This window comes from Lipophrys pholis (genome assembly GCF_963383615.2).
Source record: "Lipophrys pholis genome assembly, chromosome: 17".
NCBI lineage: Eukaryota > Metazoa > Chordata > Actinopteri > Blenniiformes > Blenniidae > Lipophrys > Lipophrys pholis.
Window position 1 is genome coordinate 21,918,632 of NC_137643.1, and position 15,396 is coordinate 21,934,027.

At 51.0% G+C, this 15,396-nt stretch overlaps 1 protein-coding gene across 5 annotated transcripts in view; it reads right to left on the reverse strand.

The window, feature by feature from the left end:
* Positions 1–231: 231 nt before the first annotated feature.
* Positions 232–15,396, reverse strand: part of arid1ab (AT-rich interactive domain 1Ab) — a 72,268-nt gene continuing 57,103 nt past the window's right edge. For 3 of the 5 annotated variants that reach the window (XM_080484404.1, XM_080484402.1, XM_080484401.1), the window contains 13 exons: positions 14,619–14,919; positions 13,527–13,672; positions 13,049–13,146; positions 9,096–9,305; positions 8,800–9,004; positions 6,587–6,719; positions 5,874–6,049; positions 5,661–5,790; positions 5,457–5,576; positions 5,217–5,313; positions 4,259–5,078; positions 4,016–4,146; positions 232–3,928 (listed from right to left, as the gene is read on the reverse strand). In XM_080484404.1, coding sequence (XP_080340530.1) covers positions 1,961–3,928; positions 4,016–4,146; positions 4,259–5,078; positions 5,217–5,313; positions 5,457–5,576; positions 5,661–5,790; positions 5,874–6,049; positions 6,587–6,719; positions 8,800–9,004; positions 9,096–9,305; positions 13,049–13,146; positions 13,527–13,672; positions 14,619–14,919 — 4,535 coding nt within the window. In that variant the 3' untranslated portion in view covers positions 232–1,960. Of the gene's footprint in view, positions 3,929–4,015; positions 4,147–4,258; positions 5,079–5,216; positions 5,314–5,456; positions 5,791–5,873; positions 6,050–6,586; positions 6,720–8,799; positions 9,005–9,095; positions 9,306–13,048; positions 13,147–13,526; positions 13,673–14,618; positions 14,920–15,396 lie in introns of all 5 variants that reach the window. The other 2 variants (XM_080484403.1, XM_080484400.1) reach the window with 1 other exon arrangement.

Below are 15,396 nucleotides of genomic sequence, written 5' to 3' on the forward strand. Positions count from 1 at the left end.
AGATCCGATCCGGGGGATGGGAGCAGCCGCGCCACGGCAGGGTCAAGGGTCAATCGATGCGGGGACGAGGGAAAACATGGCCGCGCATCCGATAAGCGGCGTTCCACCACGGATCAGGTGTAAATATCAGAGGCGTCAGCGAAAACACGCGGCGGCGAGGAGCGGGATGAAATACTCGGGGCTTTTATTTAGGGGGGGGGGGGGGAATAAATCGGCAGCAAACATCTTACGAAGATTTAATGTACATTTATTCTTAACACGTGGAACATATAGTATAAAGATTTCATACTGAATAAATGATATTCATTAAGCCAAAAAAAAGGGGGGGGGAGAAAAAAGAGGAATTTACATCAAGTTTTTAGCTACATCATCTGAAATACAAATATGCAGAATCCGCATCACTGGAGAAAAAAAGAAAAACAAAACAAAAAAAAATTAAAAATGTTTCTTCATCAAGATGTAGTTTGTCATTTAATGAAGGAGCTCAAATGGAACCGCAGACATGACTTCTGTTAATATTCTCTACACCCAGACCCGAGACAAACTGAATGTTATTCATGTTGGGGGGGGGGGGGGGGGGCTCGGACAGCAGCTAGAACACTCCCACTCCTCCTCCGGAGCCCCGCCCATTCCTTTCACCTCGCCCCCTCCACCAGACTCCCCTCGGGGGATTGGAGAACGACGTGGGCGTGGGCGGGGGGGAGCGAGTCATCGAGCGGGCGCACTTGACACCCGGAGGGCGGGGGGTGGGGGGCTCGAAAAATCGTCAAAAAGGTTAAAAACGGTGAAGAGCAACAGAAGATTGAGAAAGAGGGGAGGGAGGGAGGGAGAGAGAGATAGAGAGAGAGAGAAAGTGTAATGTACAACATCATATATACACTGCAGCTTGACTGCATCTAGAGTGGAGGACCAGTCCTACAGAGTGACTTTTCAATATCAGGGTCAAGTCATACAATCAAGGGACAAAGAGAAGAGGTCAGAGGTCGGGGTGTTGTAGGTTCACCATACTTTGGGGGGAAAGCCGTTGTTTTCTCTCTCGACGTTTAACTAAAACTGTTTTTAAAAACTACAGTTTGCTGCCAAGCCAGCATATCTCAGTGTGAAACAGTATTATTACAGTATGTTTACAGTTTATTTTTTTTGTTTGTTTTTTTTTTTCTTTTTTTAAAGGTGTACAGTACAGAAAAAAAGTCCTACAATCTACTGCACAGGCCTCCCATGTCAAGGTGTCTGTTCACAGCCAATAATGTGGTTCCTGTGGGGGCTGGGTATATCGCATCCAGAGTTACAGCAACGCCGGCGCGCCTCGGTCCGTTGACTCTACGGCGCCTCCCAACACGAACCAGAGTATTGTTTGGTCTGTGCCCTCCTCTCCCCGCCGACCCCCCCCCCCCCCCCCCCACCCCCACCCCCCACCACCTCTAGAGGGAGACAGCGAGCACACGTATCCCCCAAACTCACTGTAAACGAGACAGCAACTTTGGTTACAGTTTTTTTCTTTTTTTTTTTTCCTGGAGATTTTTTTTTGTTTTCTTTAAAAAAACAAAACAAAACAAAACAAACAAAAAAAAAAAAAAAATGGAAATCCCCCCCAAAAAGTCAGTTTTTCAGTTTTTATTTCCCCCGCAGGACAGCGTCGTCCCGTCCTTTGAGCCCGGGTCCCAATCTGCTCTTCTTCTTCGCCGAGTTGAACTTTTTCCGTATCCAACGCTTTAAATCCACAGCTACTTCATGAGATTCCTTCCTTTAGTAGAGAAGCAGGGGGAGAAAGACAGTGGAATCCGAGGTGATTTTGCATAAATTAAAAAAAGGGGAAGAAAAAAGAAAAGTAGGACAGTCATTTTTGCTCTTTTCATTCACGCGCAACAGACACACGCACACGCGCGCACACACAAAATAAAAAGGGGTTGGAGGGGGAGGGGGAATGGAAAGAGGCGGAGCCGAGACCTCCCCACGGCTGTCATGACTGGCCGATCAGAAAGAGTACGTCACAGATTACTTGGGACACCATAGAGTTCATGAGCGGGGACACCGAGACGTCCAGTAGCCGCGACTCGTACAGCGTGAACTCCGAGTGGTTTTCCTCAACCTTGGCCAGGGCGTGCAGGGCCCGCGCCGCCCGCCGCATCATGTCCACGCTGGTGGGCTCGAACTGGGGCCCGCCCTGCATCTGCAGTAGGGAGCTCTGGCTCTGCTGGTACTGCGTGGCCGCTAAGCTGTCCTCCAGGAAGCCCAGCAGGTTGCCCACGCTGCCCTTCTGCACGGCGATGGCCCGCGCCGCTAAACTGTCGCCCTGGGCCAAGTTAGCCAGCAGCACCACCGCCATTTCCCGGCAGACGGCCACCTTGCGCTCGCCGACCAGGCGCACGAGCGAGCCGTAGAGCTTCTCCAAGCGACTGAACGGTGGCGTTGCCAGAATGAGGTCGACGTTGTTGTCCTGGATGCTGAGCTTGCTGAGGGTCTCGAGGACCAGTCTCTGGGGTGAAAGGGAGCCGTGCGGCCCCAGAGTGGGGAAGGGGTCCAAGGCCTCTGCTGACGGGCACACGGCCCAATGGAGGAGGCCGTCCAGCAGCGGGAGGCATATACTCTCCGGGTAAATAGAAAGGTCCAGCTGGCCGGAGATATTGGCCAGAGTGACCAAGCAGTTCTCTCTCAACACCTCCAGGCAGTCCCACCACCACTCGTCTCTCTCGCAGCTCACGCCCTCGTCTTCCTCTTCCTCCTTCTCGTAGGTGACGGGCGCCTGTTTGCGCTCGGGGTGCCTGTGGTGGAGCAGCACCAGCCGGCCCAGGAGCAGCAGGAGGCCCGGGTGTTTCGACATCTCCAGGTCGTTTCCGGGGACGAAGGAGAGGCTCCGCACGATGTTGGACACACAGATGCAGCGCCGGGCGAGTGAGTCCTGCCAGTCCGACAGAGTGCTGAGTGGCATTTCGTCTTTGCTGTGGGGCTCGTCCTCCAGGATCTTGATGTTCCGGCGGCTCTGGAGGTCGGGGCTGATGCTGAACAGATACTTGCCGTTCTCCTTCTGCTCCTCGGCACCTCCACGCACCACTTCCTCGGTGACCGACCCCGGGCGGGCAGAGAGCACGTCGTCGATGGTTGCGGTGACCGGTGCGCCGATGGGTAGTGGAGGCGGGGTCTTCTCAGTGTGAGATTTATGAGAGTCAGCAGACTGGGGCTGCGGCTGCTGCTGCTGCTGCTGCTGCTGCTGCTGCTGCTGCTGCTGCTGCTGAGACTTGCCTTCGCCGTTGGATTTGGATTTCTCCAGGCTCTCTGTTTCCACGCCAAACGCCTGGACCTTCTTGCGGCTCTCGGCGGCAGCCGGGGGGCGTTTCCGTTGCTTGAGAAGATCCATGCAGCTCTCAAAGTGGGTCTGGATGTGCTCAGTAGTGTCTCCACCACCGATGCTCCAGTGTATGAGGCCACTGTCGAAGCTTTGCCTCTGCCCAAGCTTGGACGAGTGGTTTACCATGAAGGGGTTTTTTTTCCGCACCACCTTGATGGGGAGTTTGTCAAACTTGCTCGCCTGCTTGGGCTTTTCCGAGTGGAGGTTGGGATCCTGGGAGGACCCTGAGGTAGAAGTATTGGTTCCCTTGATTGAAGACCCCCTTTCCTTCTCCTCTTCCTCATCCTCTGAAGACTTCTCTCTCTGGGAGCTCTCCTCCTCCTCCACTTTCACCTGCACCAGCGAGGAGGCGTCGGGATTGGTCTTCGTTTCGTCGACCTCCTCTTCCTCCTCGTCCTCCTCGTCAGTGTCCATGTCCTCCACCTCGGGCATGGGAATCTCCTCGTCAGAGTCCTCAGCTGCGTTGGGGTCTATGAGGGTGCGTTGGCCGTGGTCTCCAACTTCATACTCCTTCAAGATGCCGAAGATCTCGATGAGGCAGCGTCTGAAATATTCCACTATGAGCTCCAAGAATCCGGGAAGCTGCAGAACCAAAGAACCAAAGTTATTGAGTCAGTTCAACACAACACAAATAAGCAAGTCACTCTGGCTGGTGGATGTTTAACTCACCTGGCATAGATTAAAAGTAGAAATGCTGCCGTCATCATACAGTAAAATGTTAATGGTGTCCAAGGCCCATGTGCTTTCAGCTAATAGGCCTGATTTTAGCGACATCATTACTCTCCAAGCCTCAGGAGTGCCTGCAGATACAAAACCAGAATAAACATGAGCCAAATGTTCACAATCAGTTAACAAATGTCAGTATTTACAGTTGCTAAAGGTATTGAGAGAAGACTGGAAAAGGTTCTGTACCGATGTCTTTCATGGTGAGTCGCCTGCGGGGTTTGAGGTGGGGTTGGGAAGCCTCCACAGAGCCGAGAGGGAAGGCCACGTCTCGCCGGATCATGGGCTGCTGCACAGGAGCCTGGCCAATGTGGGAGGCGGGCACCGGGGGTCCGGCTTTATGCACCTTGACGCCAGGGTGGATGTAGGGGGACTTGCTGGGCGACGTCCTGCTTTCCATAACCCGGGGCATGGGTGCTGGACTCGACACCTGAGGAATGTGGTTCTGGGAGGTCTGGTAGGTGGAGGGCAAGGGTCTGGTCATGGGTGGTCCAGAGCCGGCGGGCCCAAACGGTGGCTGCCGCTGGTTGACGTGACCGGGCCACTGTCCCTCGTGGTTCATGCGTTGATCTGACGGCATCATCTCCTCCGAGCGGTTCATGCCATGATAGCCAGGGCCCTGGCCGGGAACAGGAGGCCCTTGTCGATTGGGGTAGTTGGGGTAGCCCATCTCATTGCGGCCCTGCCACATGGGACCCTGGGGGCCATCAGGACCTGAAGGCATGGGGCTCGCCATCATCTGCGGAGGCATTTGGGACTGGGAGTTAGGGCCTGCAGATGACGGCCCTCTGTCCCGTCCGAAGGGGAAGGGGAACTGGTTCTGTGGGCCTGGTGGTCTGCGTTCCCCTCCAGGGTAAGCATTATACTGGTTGTACATGTCCTGTTGGCCCTGAGGCCCGGAGGACTGGGGTCCTGGTTGCTGCTGACCAGTGTAAGGAACGTTGTACATTTCTCCTTCATGGCGCTTGGCTGGAGGACCATATCCGCCATCCACAGGACGCTTGTAGTTCTGTCGGCAAATATTCAGAAGTGTATTTAGAAATTTTTATATTTTTAGAAAAAGAGAAATAAAATGAGAAAAACACACACTGATAGGTGATATAGGCTTCAATGCGAATGCTGTAGGAGCTGAACAGAATGTTCTCACCGGTTGCTGCTGTGGATACATTCCTGGCTGTTGGTTTGGGTATGGGCCACCAGGGGGAGCTCCTTGGCCAGGGTACTGATTTGTGTAGGACTCATGCCTGAAAACAACAAGAACTCACACCATCACTCTCTTCTGCCTAGTGAAAGCAGGAGTTTTAATGAAAGTGAAAAGAGTAGTTGACAAGATGCCTATATTAAAAAGATTTTCTCCATTGGGGTTAACTGGACTGGTGGTACTGACCGTTGCTGTGGCGGCGGGCGGCTCGGCGAGTACATCCCTGTGTCTGCTCCAGAAGGCATCATGTTGGGCTGAGGAGTTCCTGGTCCCATGTTGCCATCGGGGCCCATACTGGGGTCCTGTCTGTAAATCCAAACAACAAACAGCATTTCAACGCTTTGCTTTTGTAGGAGGCCTGATCTTTCAATCAGAGAAGGTTTACTGTACCTCCGGTCATATCCATATGGGTACTGTTGCCTCTGTCCCATCTGCATGTTGGCCATTGGGCCCGGCGGGCCTCGGTTGTACTGTTCTCCCATCCCACTGTTGGGGCCCGGTGGCATAAACTGCTCTCCAGCTGGGAAACAATTAAAGACCAAACTGTAGCTGCAGTTCCACCAGAACTCCTGCATCACCTGACCCTGGTACGTATGTACATACCTTTCCTCATGCCACCAAAGGGGTCCTTGTTGGCTTCGTAGGGGCCCATTCGACCCATCATCTCGGGGCCACCCATCCCAGGCTGGTAGCCCTGAGAGTTTGGAGTCATGGCGTTCCTTCTGGAAAACGCAGGGTCACCGCCGTCGGCAAAGGGGTCCTGGAGGTTCACGCTACTCCTAACAGACGACAGGGATGTTCAGTCAAACGTCTACATCAAATTCACATCAGAGTCTTTTCAAATCTAATGGACGCCAATCTGTTGAACCAAAGACTTTGTTAGTGTCACTGCTGTTCTGAGTCCTATATATATTTGTTTAACTTCTCAATGAGCATCACTTTCTCAGTATTGTTTTTGGACTTCTTGTTTCACCTGGTAGCAGTGAAGGAGTGTGTATGTAAGGATGCGACAAAAGAAGACATAAGCGAAGGCAGATTTGAACGACATTAAAAAGGAATTTGTTGAGGTAAAACTCACTGAAACTCCAGAATGCCGGAAAGGTATTTCAGAGAAATCAACATTTTTTCCGTCCATTCAGTTTGTGTACAATGACATTTTTCTCAGATGCTGGGACTTGGGCCAGACCTTTAACACTCATTCAGGTGTTTGTGTGTACGTCTTTTCAGTTTGGCCTCAGTGATAATTCCCTTCTTCCTCTTTCCCCAACGGGATCGTTTTGGTTTCATGGCCATGGCTGCTGGTTCCTGGACCGTACCTGACGCCGGGCATCGGTGGGATCTGTGTGTGCGGGGTGGAGGCCGGGGTGGGGGGCTTCAGGTCCCCCCCCTCTGCCATGGAACTACTGGTGGACTGAGGCGTCTGGGGTCCTTGCAGGGATCCGGATCCGGCTGTGAAACCAGGGGGAAAACACAGTAAGTGGTGTTGTTGGACAAAGCGGATGAAAGAAGAAAACCCAACTATCTAAAATGTGTTTTGCTTTGCAGCACTCGCTGTCTGTGCTCCAGGAATAAAGTCAAGTTGATGGTGGATGGGCTGAACGCTGCTTGGGAGGGAGGTGGGAGAGAGAGGGAGGGGAGGCTTTCAGAGAACACATGCTGCTTTTGGCAATCCCAAATCCCATTAAGAAATTCCTGAGTGCCGCGCAGAGGAACACAGTTAGTGTCAAGCTGACTGGCTTTTGAGTGCACAGCCAGCGAAAATGTTGAATCCTCCGGCTCATCGCAGCATGCCACCCCCCCCACTCCCCCATCCCACCCCACCCTCTCCTCCGCCTCCTCCTCCTCCAGCGCCCGGTCTCCGGGAGCCACCGGGAAACAATGATCTAAACCCTGACTCTGACAGATTACTGCCTGCCCTGTAGAGACAGGGGACGGCGTGTGTGTGTGTGTGTGTGTGTGTGACAGTGGCGCTCATCCTTAACTTGGGCTCAGGACTTGGCGCTAATAGCAGCCAGTCTGATGAGTCACAGGTTCCCATTCATTAAACTGGCAGAAGCACAACACAGCGGGGTCACCGGCAGGTCACATTTATTCACATCTCTCTCTCTCACACATTAACCGGCTCCCCTTCCTCACCCCCCCCCCCCCACCCCACGGGCAGGGATTTCCCTCTACTGAAGAGGAGGGGGGAGAGAGGATCTTACAGGGAAGGGAAAAAAAAAACAGTCAGAGTGAGAGAATCATGTGACTTTTACACACACACACACACACACACACACACACACACACACACACACACACACACACACACACACACACACACACACACACACACACACACACACACACACACACACACACACACACACACACACACACACACACACACACACACACACACACACACACACACACACACACACACACACACACACACACACACACACCTTCATTCATCATTTCTGGCTCAACACTAATCTCCGGGGAAGCGTCGCCTCGCCGCTGTAGCCTTGGGCCCGGCGCTCCGCTAACGGAGGGCCACTATCGCCAGATCACCTCCTGCCTAGCACCCCCCCCCCCCACCCCCCCCACCCTCCCCACCACCCCACCCCCCACCCCCCACCCTGGGGTTGATGCCAGCTGACAAGAGCCCTGATGTCTCCTGTAACAACACAGTGCTGCTGAGTCAGTGCCCCCCCCCCACTGCTGCAGGTTCACACACTGACTTCTACCCACAGTTCACTGCTTGGTAGGTGAGTTGAGGAGAGGGGGGAGGGGGGCGACTAGGGGTACACCAATACCACTTTTTGAAAGGACGAGTATGAGTACCGAAATTCCATTAAGTCTAATTTACACTCTGTATACAAACCATACACGAAGGCAAAGCGTCGCCGTGAACCACAGGCTCTGTTTTGATGCTAATGAGCAACATTGGGCGAACTCCACTGGTCCTAAAGTCTATATCTGTCTATGTCTACTATGCCTAATGTCTAGATTGTATATGGTGGAGAAGTCGCTGCTGTTGTACGAACTATCTTTCTCCTCCTCTTGATATTTTGGCAAAACGGAATCTACAGTCCTGTCTTACGTTTGTCATTTTCATAAAAATCAAAGACTCCAGCTGACACCGTCCCTTGTCTTCCTGCTGCTGACGTCAGTAGTCTTCATCGGGTTGTACCGGAGATCACGACACTGGTATCGGTAAATCCCTTGTTCACCCCCCCCCCCCATCCCAAGATAAAGCAGAACGTCAGTGATTTATGACGCTCCAACAGGAAATGACAAACGACCATCTTTTAACATTGCAATTAATGGGACACGATAAAGGCAACTGGTTTATGGGGAGATGATGTGGGCCAAACGAAGCGAGGAGGTTGTGATGGATTGGGTGGAATCGACAAGGCACCCGGGGGGGGGGGGGGGTGCGCAGAGTAAAGTGTCACTCTTTCAATTGTAATCTCCATTAAAAGAAGGTTGGCGATGGATGGCGAGCAGGTATTATTTTTGGGGGGGGAGGGGGCATGCGCACCTGGACTGGGAGGCTGGATCTTCGGCTGGTTCTTCTTGGCGTCCGTGTTGAAGAAGTCCGGGGGCGGGTCCTCGCCACGCTCGATCTTACACTCGAAGGCGTACAAACACTGGATGTACTGCTTCTTGAGCGAGCTGGCCGCGCTGCTGGAGGTGCCCACGTTCAGGTTGGTGGCCAGCTCCCTCCACTTCTTGTTCTTGTTCACCTGGTGGGCGAGCGAGGGGGAAAGAGGGAGAGAGGATGAGAGAGCTGCACGGCGAGGTTCACAAAGCTGGAAAACGTGGATGCGACCGTACCTGTGTGAGGCCTCCGATCTCTTTGACGGACACGTAGAGTCTGAAGAGGTCGAGGGGCTTGCGGCCCACGGCCGGCAGGTTGTTCATCCCCATGGCCTTCTCCTCGGCGAAGGCCAGGTACCGATCCACCCACATCTTCCTCTCCGGCTCCGGACCCAGCTCATACAGACGGGTGATCTTCTCATTGGTGATGGTGGAAGAACTCGACTTCTGTGTTTGGAGGGAAACAACGGATGGATTAAAACACAAAATGAAACAATCAGCTGAGTTTAGGAACTTTCAGGAAGAGGGAGTCCTTACAGATGGCGCTTTTTCAAAATGGCTTCCAAAGACAAATTTATCTATATCTAATTTATTTATGTGCTCATGTTCAAGTAGATCAACAACAATCGAAGAGCACTACTTATTGGTGCTCGATATCAGATTTACCAGCGCTTCTCATCATCTGCATGAGTGGAGACTTGTTTTCTAGATACACAAGATACCGAATGCACCTACAGTACAAAAACAAGGAGATACGACGGATGTGCGCGTGGTTGCATGACAAAATCACAGCATCAACTAGTGGCCGTGCAGGCACACTGCAGTGTTTTTAGAAATTCTGGTGTTTCCGTGTGAATTACAAAAACTTTCTGAAATGAAAACCAAAAGTCAGTCCTGATTCCAGTGGATGGTTCTTGAATAAACAACCTTAAACTGGTGAAGTCTAGTGGGAATGTATTAAAGTTTTACTATTACTAATAATATTGCATTTGTGACTTCGTCTGAAATATTGTGATTTTTTTTTTTGTCAAACATAAACAAAAAGCCGTTTTACAATAAATGTACTTCATTAGTTGTGTCATATATGTTTATAACATTCAAGTTTTACAGTCAGAAAAGGTGTATACATAATAAATATAACATGTTACGGGATAAATGATAACAGAAACGATAAGCGTCTCAAGATTATTATTAAGTTTACTTTCATAGTGTACATCATCTTCACAGCATAGTTCAAAATATCTCTAATAATTCTGATCATTTTGGGTTTTCATTCAGTTAAATTTGCACTTTAAAACTTAGAAACATGTTTTCCTCAGTACAGGCAGTATAATTACTAATTTAAACAAAGTATATATTGTGGAAGCCGTGAAAGAGGAGATGGACAGAGTTGTCGAGTTGTTCTTTATTGCTTCACACACATTTCACCTTTTAACACTTCCTGCATCACCAACACACCCACTCCACTCTGAATGAGAGAACCTCCCTCAAGGTGCACCACACCGAACATTCAGAATGGTACTACAAAGTCATTAAAAAAGGTTACTTAAGTCCTGTTCGGAGGTCTTAGCACTCGGCCATAACGACTGCGTTGCACCACCATACCGGCACCGAAGTTAAGGCAGGTGCAGGGAACATTGCAGCCGTTGATGATTTGGGGGGGGGGCGCCCAGGTCTTGCGGGTTGCGCCACCTCCAGTGGCTCCTCTGCCATGACATAAGCAGGTTTCAGCCGGTCCACTAAAACCTGGATCTGTTTACCCCCCACGTCCACCACAAAGTTCTTGGGTCCCGCCTCCAGGACGTGGGACTGGCCGTCATACGGCGGCTGAAGTGGGGAACAGTGGGCATCATGCCGGATGAACACATTTTCAGCTGCCATCAGGTTCTTTAGGATGTAGGACCTGGGCAGGCAGTGATTAGCTGGAACTGGGTTGAACATGCGAGCCAGCTCCTTGAAGACTGGCTTCCTGGCTGTAACCATCCAGGGTTCCGATGGCTCTGGCAGGAACTCTCCAGGGACCCGCAGGAGCTGACCAAACACCAGCTCGACTGACGACGCCTGCAGATCATCCTTCAGGGCCAAACGCAGGCCCAACCTGACCCACGGCAGCCGATCGATCCAGTTGCTGTCCGTGAGGGTGGCTCGGAGAGCGGTCTTCATCGTGCGATGGAAACGCTCGCACGGTCCATTTGCTTGTGGGTTGAAAGCTGTGGTTCGGTGTAGCTTCACACCCAAGCTCTTAGCCACTCCTGTCCAAAGCTCAGAGGTAAACTAGGATCCTGAGTCCAATGTGACATCCAATGACGTGCCGAACCGGGCTACCCATGTGGAAATAAAGGCGCGTGCCACGTCAGCTGACATGGTTGATGAGAGAGGGACGACCTCTGGCCACCTAGTTGTCCTGCCCAACGTGGTGATGAGGTTAGTAAAGCCTTGGAAAGGAGGGAGCGTATCTACCAAGTCCAGATGCACAAAGTCGAACCTTCTATCAAAAGTGGCTCCAACTTGGTATGGCGATGTATTTTGGCCCGCTGACATGCCACACAGGAGGCTGCCAAGCTTCTGACGTTTTTCCTAAGCCCTGGCCAGACAAACTTTACCCCCACTAGTTTGACTGACACAAAGGTGTGGGGTTTGCGGTCCACAAAAACGGTGAATTCCGGCCCTACAGCAAAAACATAAAGTGATGTGTGGCAAGGAAAAGAGCCAAGGGTTCTCTGTCAACCGTGCTGTATTTCCTCTCACTGTCATGCAGCTGCCTGCTGAGGAACGCCAGAGACTGCCAGGCTCCAGCCACCCACTGTTCACATACCGGACCCACTGCGTTGTCCGATGCATCGGTGGTGAGCGCTACCGGTGTCGTTGGAGATGGGTGCGCGAGCATGACGGTGTTCGAGAGCGCTACCTTGGCCTTCTCGAATGCCAGGATTCTTTCTGCGGACAAGTCCACGTCCTGCTTGGCCTTTCCGTCCCTCAGCGCTTCATACAGTGGACGCATCAGGTGAGCTGCGTGCGCGATGAAGCGATTGTAAAAGTTCACCACGCCAAAAGATTCCTGCAGTGACTTGATGGTTTGAGGACGTGGAAAGGCAGCAATCGCTTCCACCTTAACTGGTGAAAGGACCACTCCACATGAAGAGACATAGTGGCCCAGAAAGTCAATCTCTGACAGCCCAACCCGACATTTATCAGGGTTCAGGAATAAACCCATGCTCATTAAGTCTCTCAAAGAGCTGTCGCAGGTGAAGCAGGTGCTGAGGCGCTGGCCACCAGGATGTCATCCAGATTGACAAACAGGGAAGGCAGTCCCCTTAACACGGAGTCCATCAACCGCTGGAATGTTTGTGCTGCACCTTTAAAGCCTGAACGGCATCCTGAGGAACTCAAAAATTCCAAATGGTGTGATGACGGAAGACTGCACGTGCAAGGCACATGCTGAGGACAGACAGGTGGTAGCCTCTCACCAAATCCACCTTGGAAAAAATTACTTTCCCTGCCAGGTCGACTGAAAAATCTTGGTTGTATGGAATTGGATACCGGTCATGTGTTGTGATCTTGTTGAGGCGCCCAAAATCCCCGCAAGGCCTCCAGCTACCATCTGCTTTAGGGACCATATGCAAAGGTGAGGCCCAAGGGCTGTCAGAGCGCTGCACAATCCCAAGCCGTTCCATAGTGGCAAATTCCTCCATGGCAATCACCAGCTTAATCCAGCCGGCGAAGGTGCGCAAAATCCAAATCTATAGAAATCTGGAGATATAATGTTGCACTCCATGCTTAACAATGGAGGCTGAGATGGTAGGGACCGTCAGTTCAGGAAACTCAGCCAGAAGTCGCTGGTACTCAAATGTCAGGGTCACCAATGTGGAAGCCGTGTAAGAGGAGATGGACAGAGTTGTCGAGTTGGTTTTTCTTTATTGCGTCACACAGCAGGACAGTAGACCTGCCAAACATTTCACTCCTTACATCACCGCACTTCCTCCTTTAACACCTCCCGCATCACCAACACACACGCCACACGTCACCGACACACCCACTCCACTCTGAATGACAGAACCTCCCTGAAGGTGCACCACAATATAGATTTTTATACATTTTCTCTATATGAAAGGGATTTCTGGGACGAATAAAGTATTTCTACCCTATTCTAAATGTGAGATGACCATGAGAGTTTTCTGTTGGACTTTTACCTTTTTGGATTCGGGCTTGGGAGTCCCCTCCACTTTGTTGTTCATCTTCTGTGCCGGGTTCATCTTTTCCATCCCAAACTCTGAACTCGGAGGCATTCCTGAGGTCCAGAGAGCAGAAAACCAAACTTTAATATATACCGAATATAACATATACTGAATATAACAAATTATATTCTATAAAAACATTTTACAGGCCGAATGTCACGACCTGAGGTTTTAACACGACACACACGCGCGCGCGCGCCCACACACACACACACACACACACACACACACACACACACACACACACACACACACACACACACACACACACACACACACACACACACACACACACACACACACACACACACACACACACACACACACACACACACACACACACACACACACACACACACACACACACACACACACACACACACACACACACACACACACACACACACACACACACACACACACACACACACACCTGGGGTGTTGTTGGCCATGTTGGCTCCCATGGGGTACGGCCCGGGTCCTGCCTGGTTCATCATCCCATGCATGCTGTTCATGCCGGGGCCGTACGGCGAGCCTGCTCCCATCATGCCCTGGGCCATGTTAGGATAGCCGGGCGGCCTGGAGAGAAAACGTTTGAGGGAAATCTGAGGCCCCGTTTAAACATTTTCACTTGAAACGTTGACAAAGCAACAAAAGGGGAAAAAAAGAAAATGTTGGCTTAACGAGACTCAAACATACAGACACAACATCTCATCAAAACAGATAACGTGTACAAGTACTCCTACTCCCATCCAGACAGGATGTGTTTGCATTATAACTTGTCGGATCATTCAAATACAAGCAGGAAGCAGACAAACAGATAATACTATTCATCACAGCAGCCCGAGGACTTCCTTAGTACCACAATGCAATCACAGGCAGGACGTCACATTTTGAACATGAGCTTCTTCAAACCACCAGAAACACACAGACATCAAATGAGTGCCGGCTGCTCAAAGTGGAAGTTACAACGGGACTTAATGACTGTTTTCTGACGTCTTTGAGTTGATTTAAGGTGATAAATCTGATTCACTGTTTGATTTTCAATTATGAGCTCCTGAATATATAAGTAGTGTTTTGATCTATCTATGTGCGCTCAAAAATCAATAAGTCCTGTTTGTTTTCATTTTACTGAAATGAATGAATGAATGAATGAATGAATGACCACAATAACAACAGCTGGTTCACATTCAAACATTTCAGAGACTATTCATCACAACCTTGCAGGATTTACTATGTTTACTGTTTAAAAGGTTTATTTGTTCTACAGCTTTAAAGTCTGTCTGACTGAAGGTTGCAACAAATCAATGTTTCCTGGCAGCGTCTCATTGTTGGATGTCCGTCATGAGATTACGAGTGGCTCTCTGTAGGCTGAACTGCCATCGGGAGGGAATGTGATTCACCGTCTTCTCTGATCAGGTTTTTTCCCCTTATTTTTTTCTCCATTTCCTGCCCTAGATAAGCGTTTGTTCTGCTGCCATGGACTCACGGAAGCCCAGCGGAGGCCATGGCGCTCGGCTCTCACCTGGTGTGTATGGAGTTAGTGGGTCCGTGATGCATGGGCGGCCCTCCGTCTTTCCGGTTCATGCCTGGCGGGGGGCACATGCCCGACGCCACCTGAGGTGGCATGCCGGCCATGTTGGAGGCCATGGCGGGGCCGTAGGGCCGCGCGCCCATCTGCCCCGGGCCTATCCTGCCCGGGGGCATGTTCCCGTACGGACCGCCGCTGCCCTGAACCGGCATGGGGTTCATGGATCCGCCCATGCCGGGCCCACTGGGGTAGTTGGCGTTGGGCATCCCCGTGTATCCGGGCTGTCGGGGGTAACCTGGAAGAGCAGGAGACCAGCGTTCAGAGGAGTCAGGGCCACAGTTCACAGTCTAATAATACATAAACAACTAAAACTGCACACACAAGTGCAGAATATGTTTATAAAAGCAGAATCCAGACCGGCGGTCCCTGCAGACGTTACGAGGGTAAACACTCGATCTATCTTTTATAGCAGCCCACAAAGGCCTCTTTTTTTTATTATTAAGAAACAGTCGAATATAATGTGACTATTTACTGAAATTCCCTCCATAATATTTGCACATTGTCAAAAATATCGGTTTAACTTATCGGTTTGCAATATTTGCCTTGTCACGCATGACCTGCCTGACTCTGCCTCTGATTGGCTCGTCAGCAATCATCCTGAACGGTAAACAGGAATTAACTTCCCAAAACAGCAGCAAGTGCTAGCTAATTAGAGGTCGAAGGGCGAGTCATGGCTTAATTTTATAGCCTAATTTTAGTTTCCTTTATATCT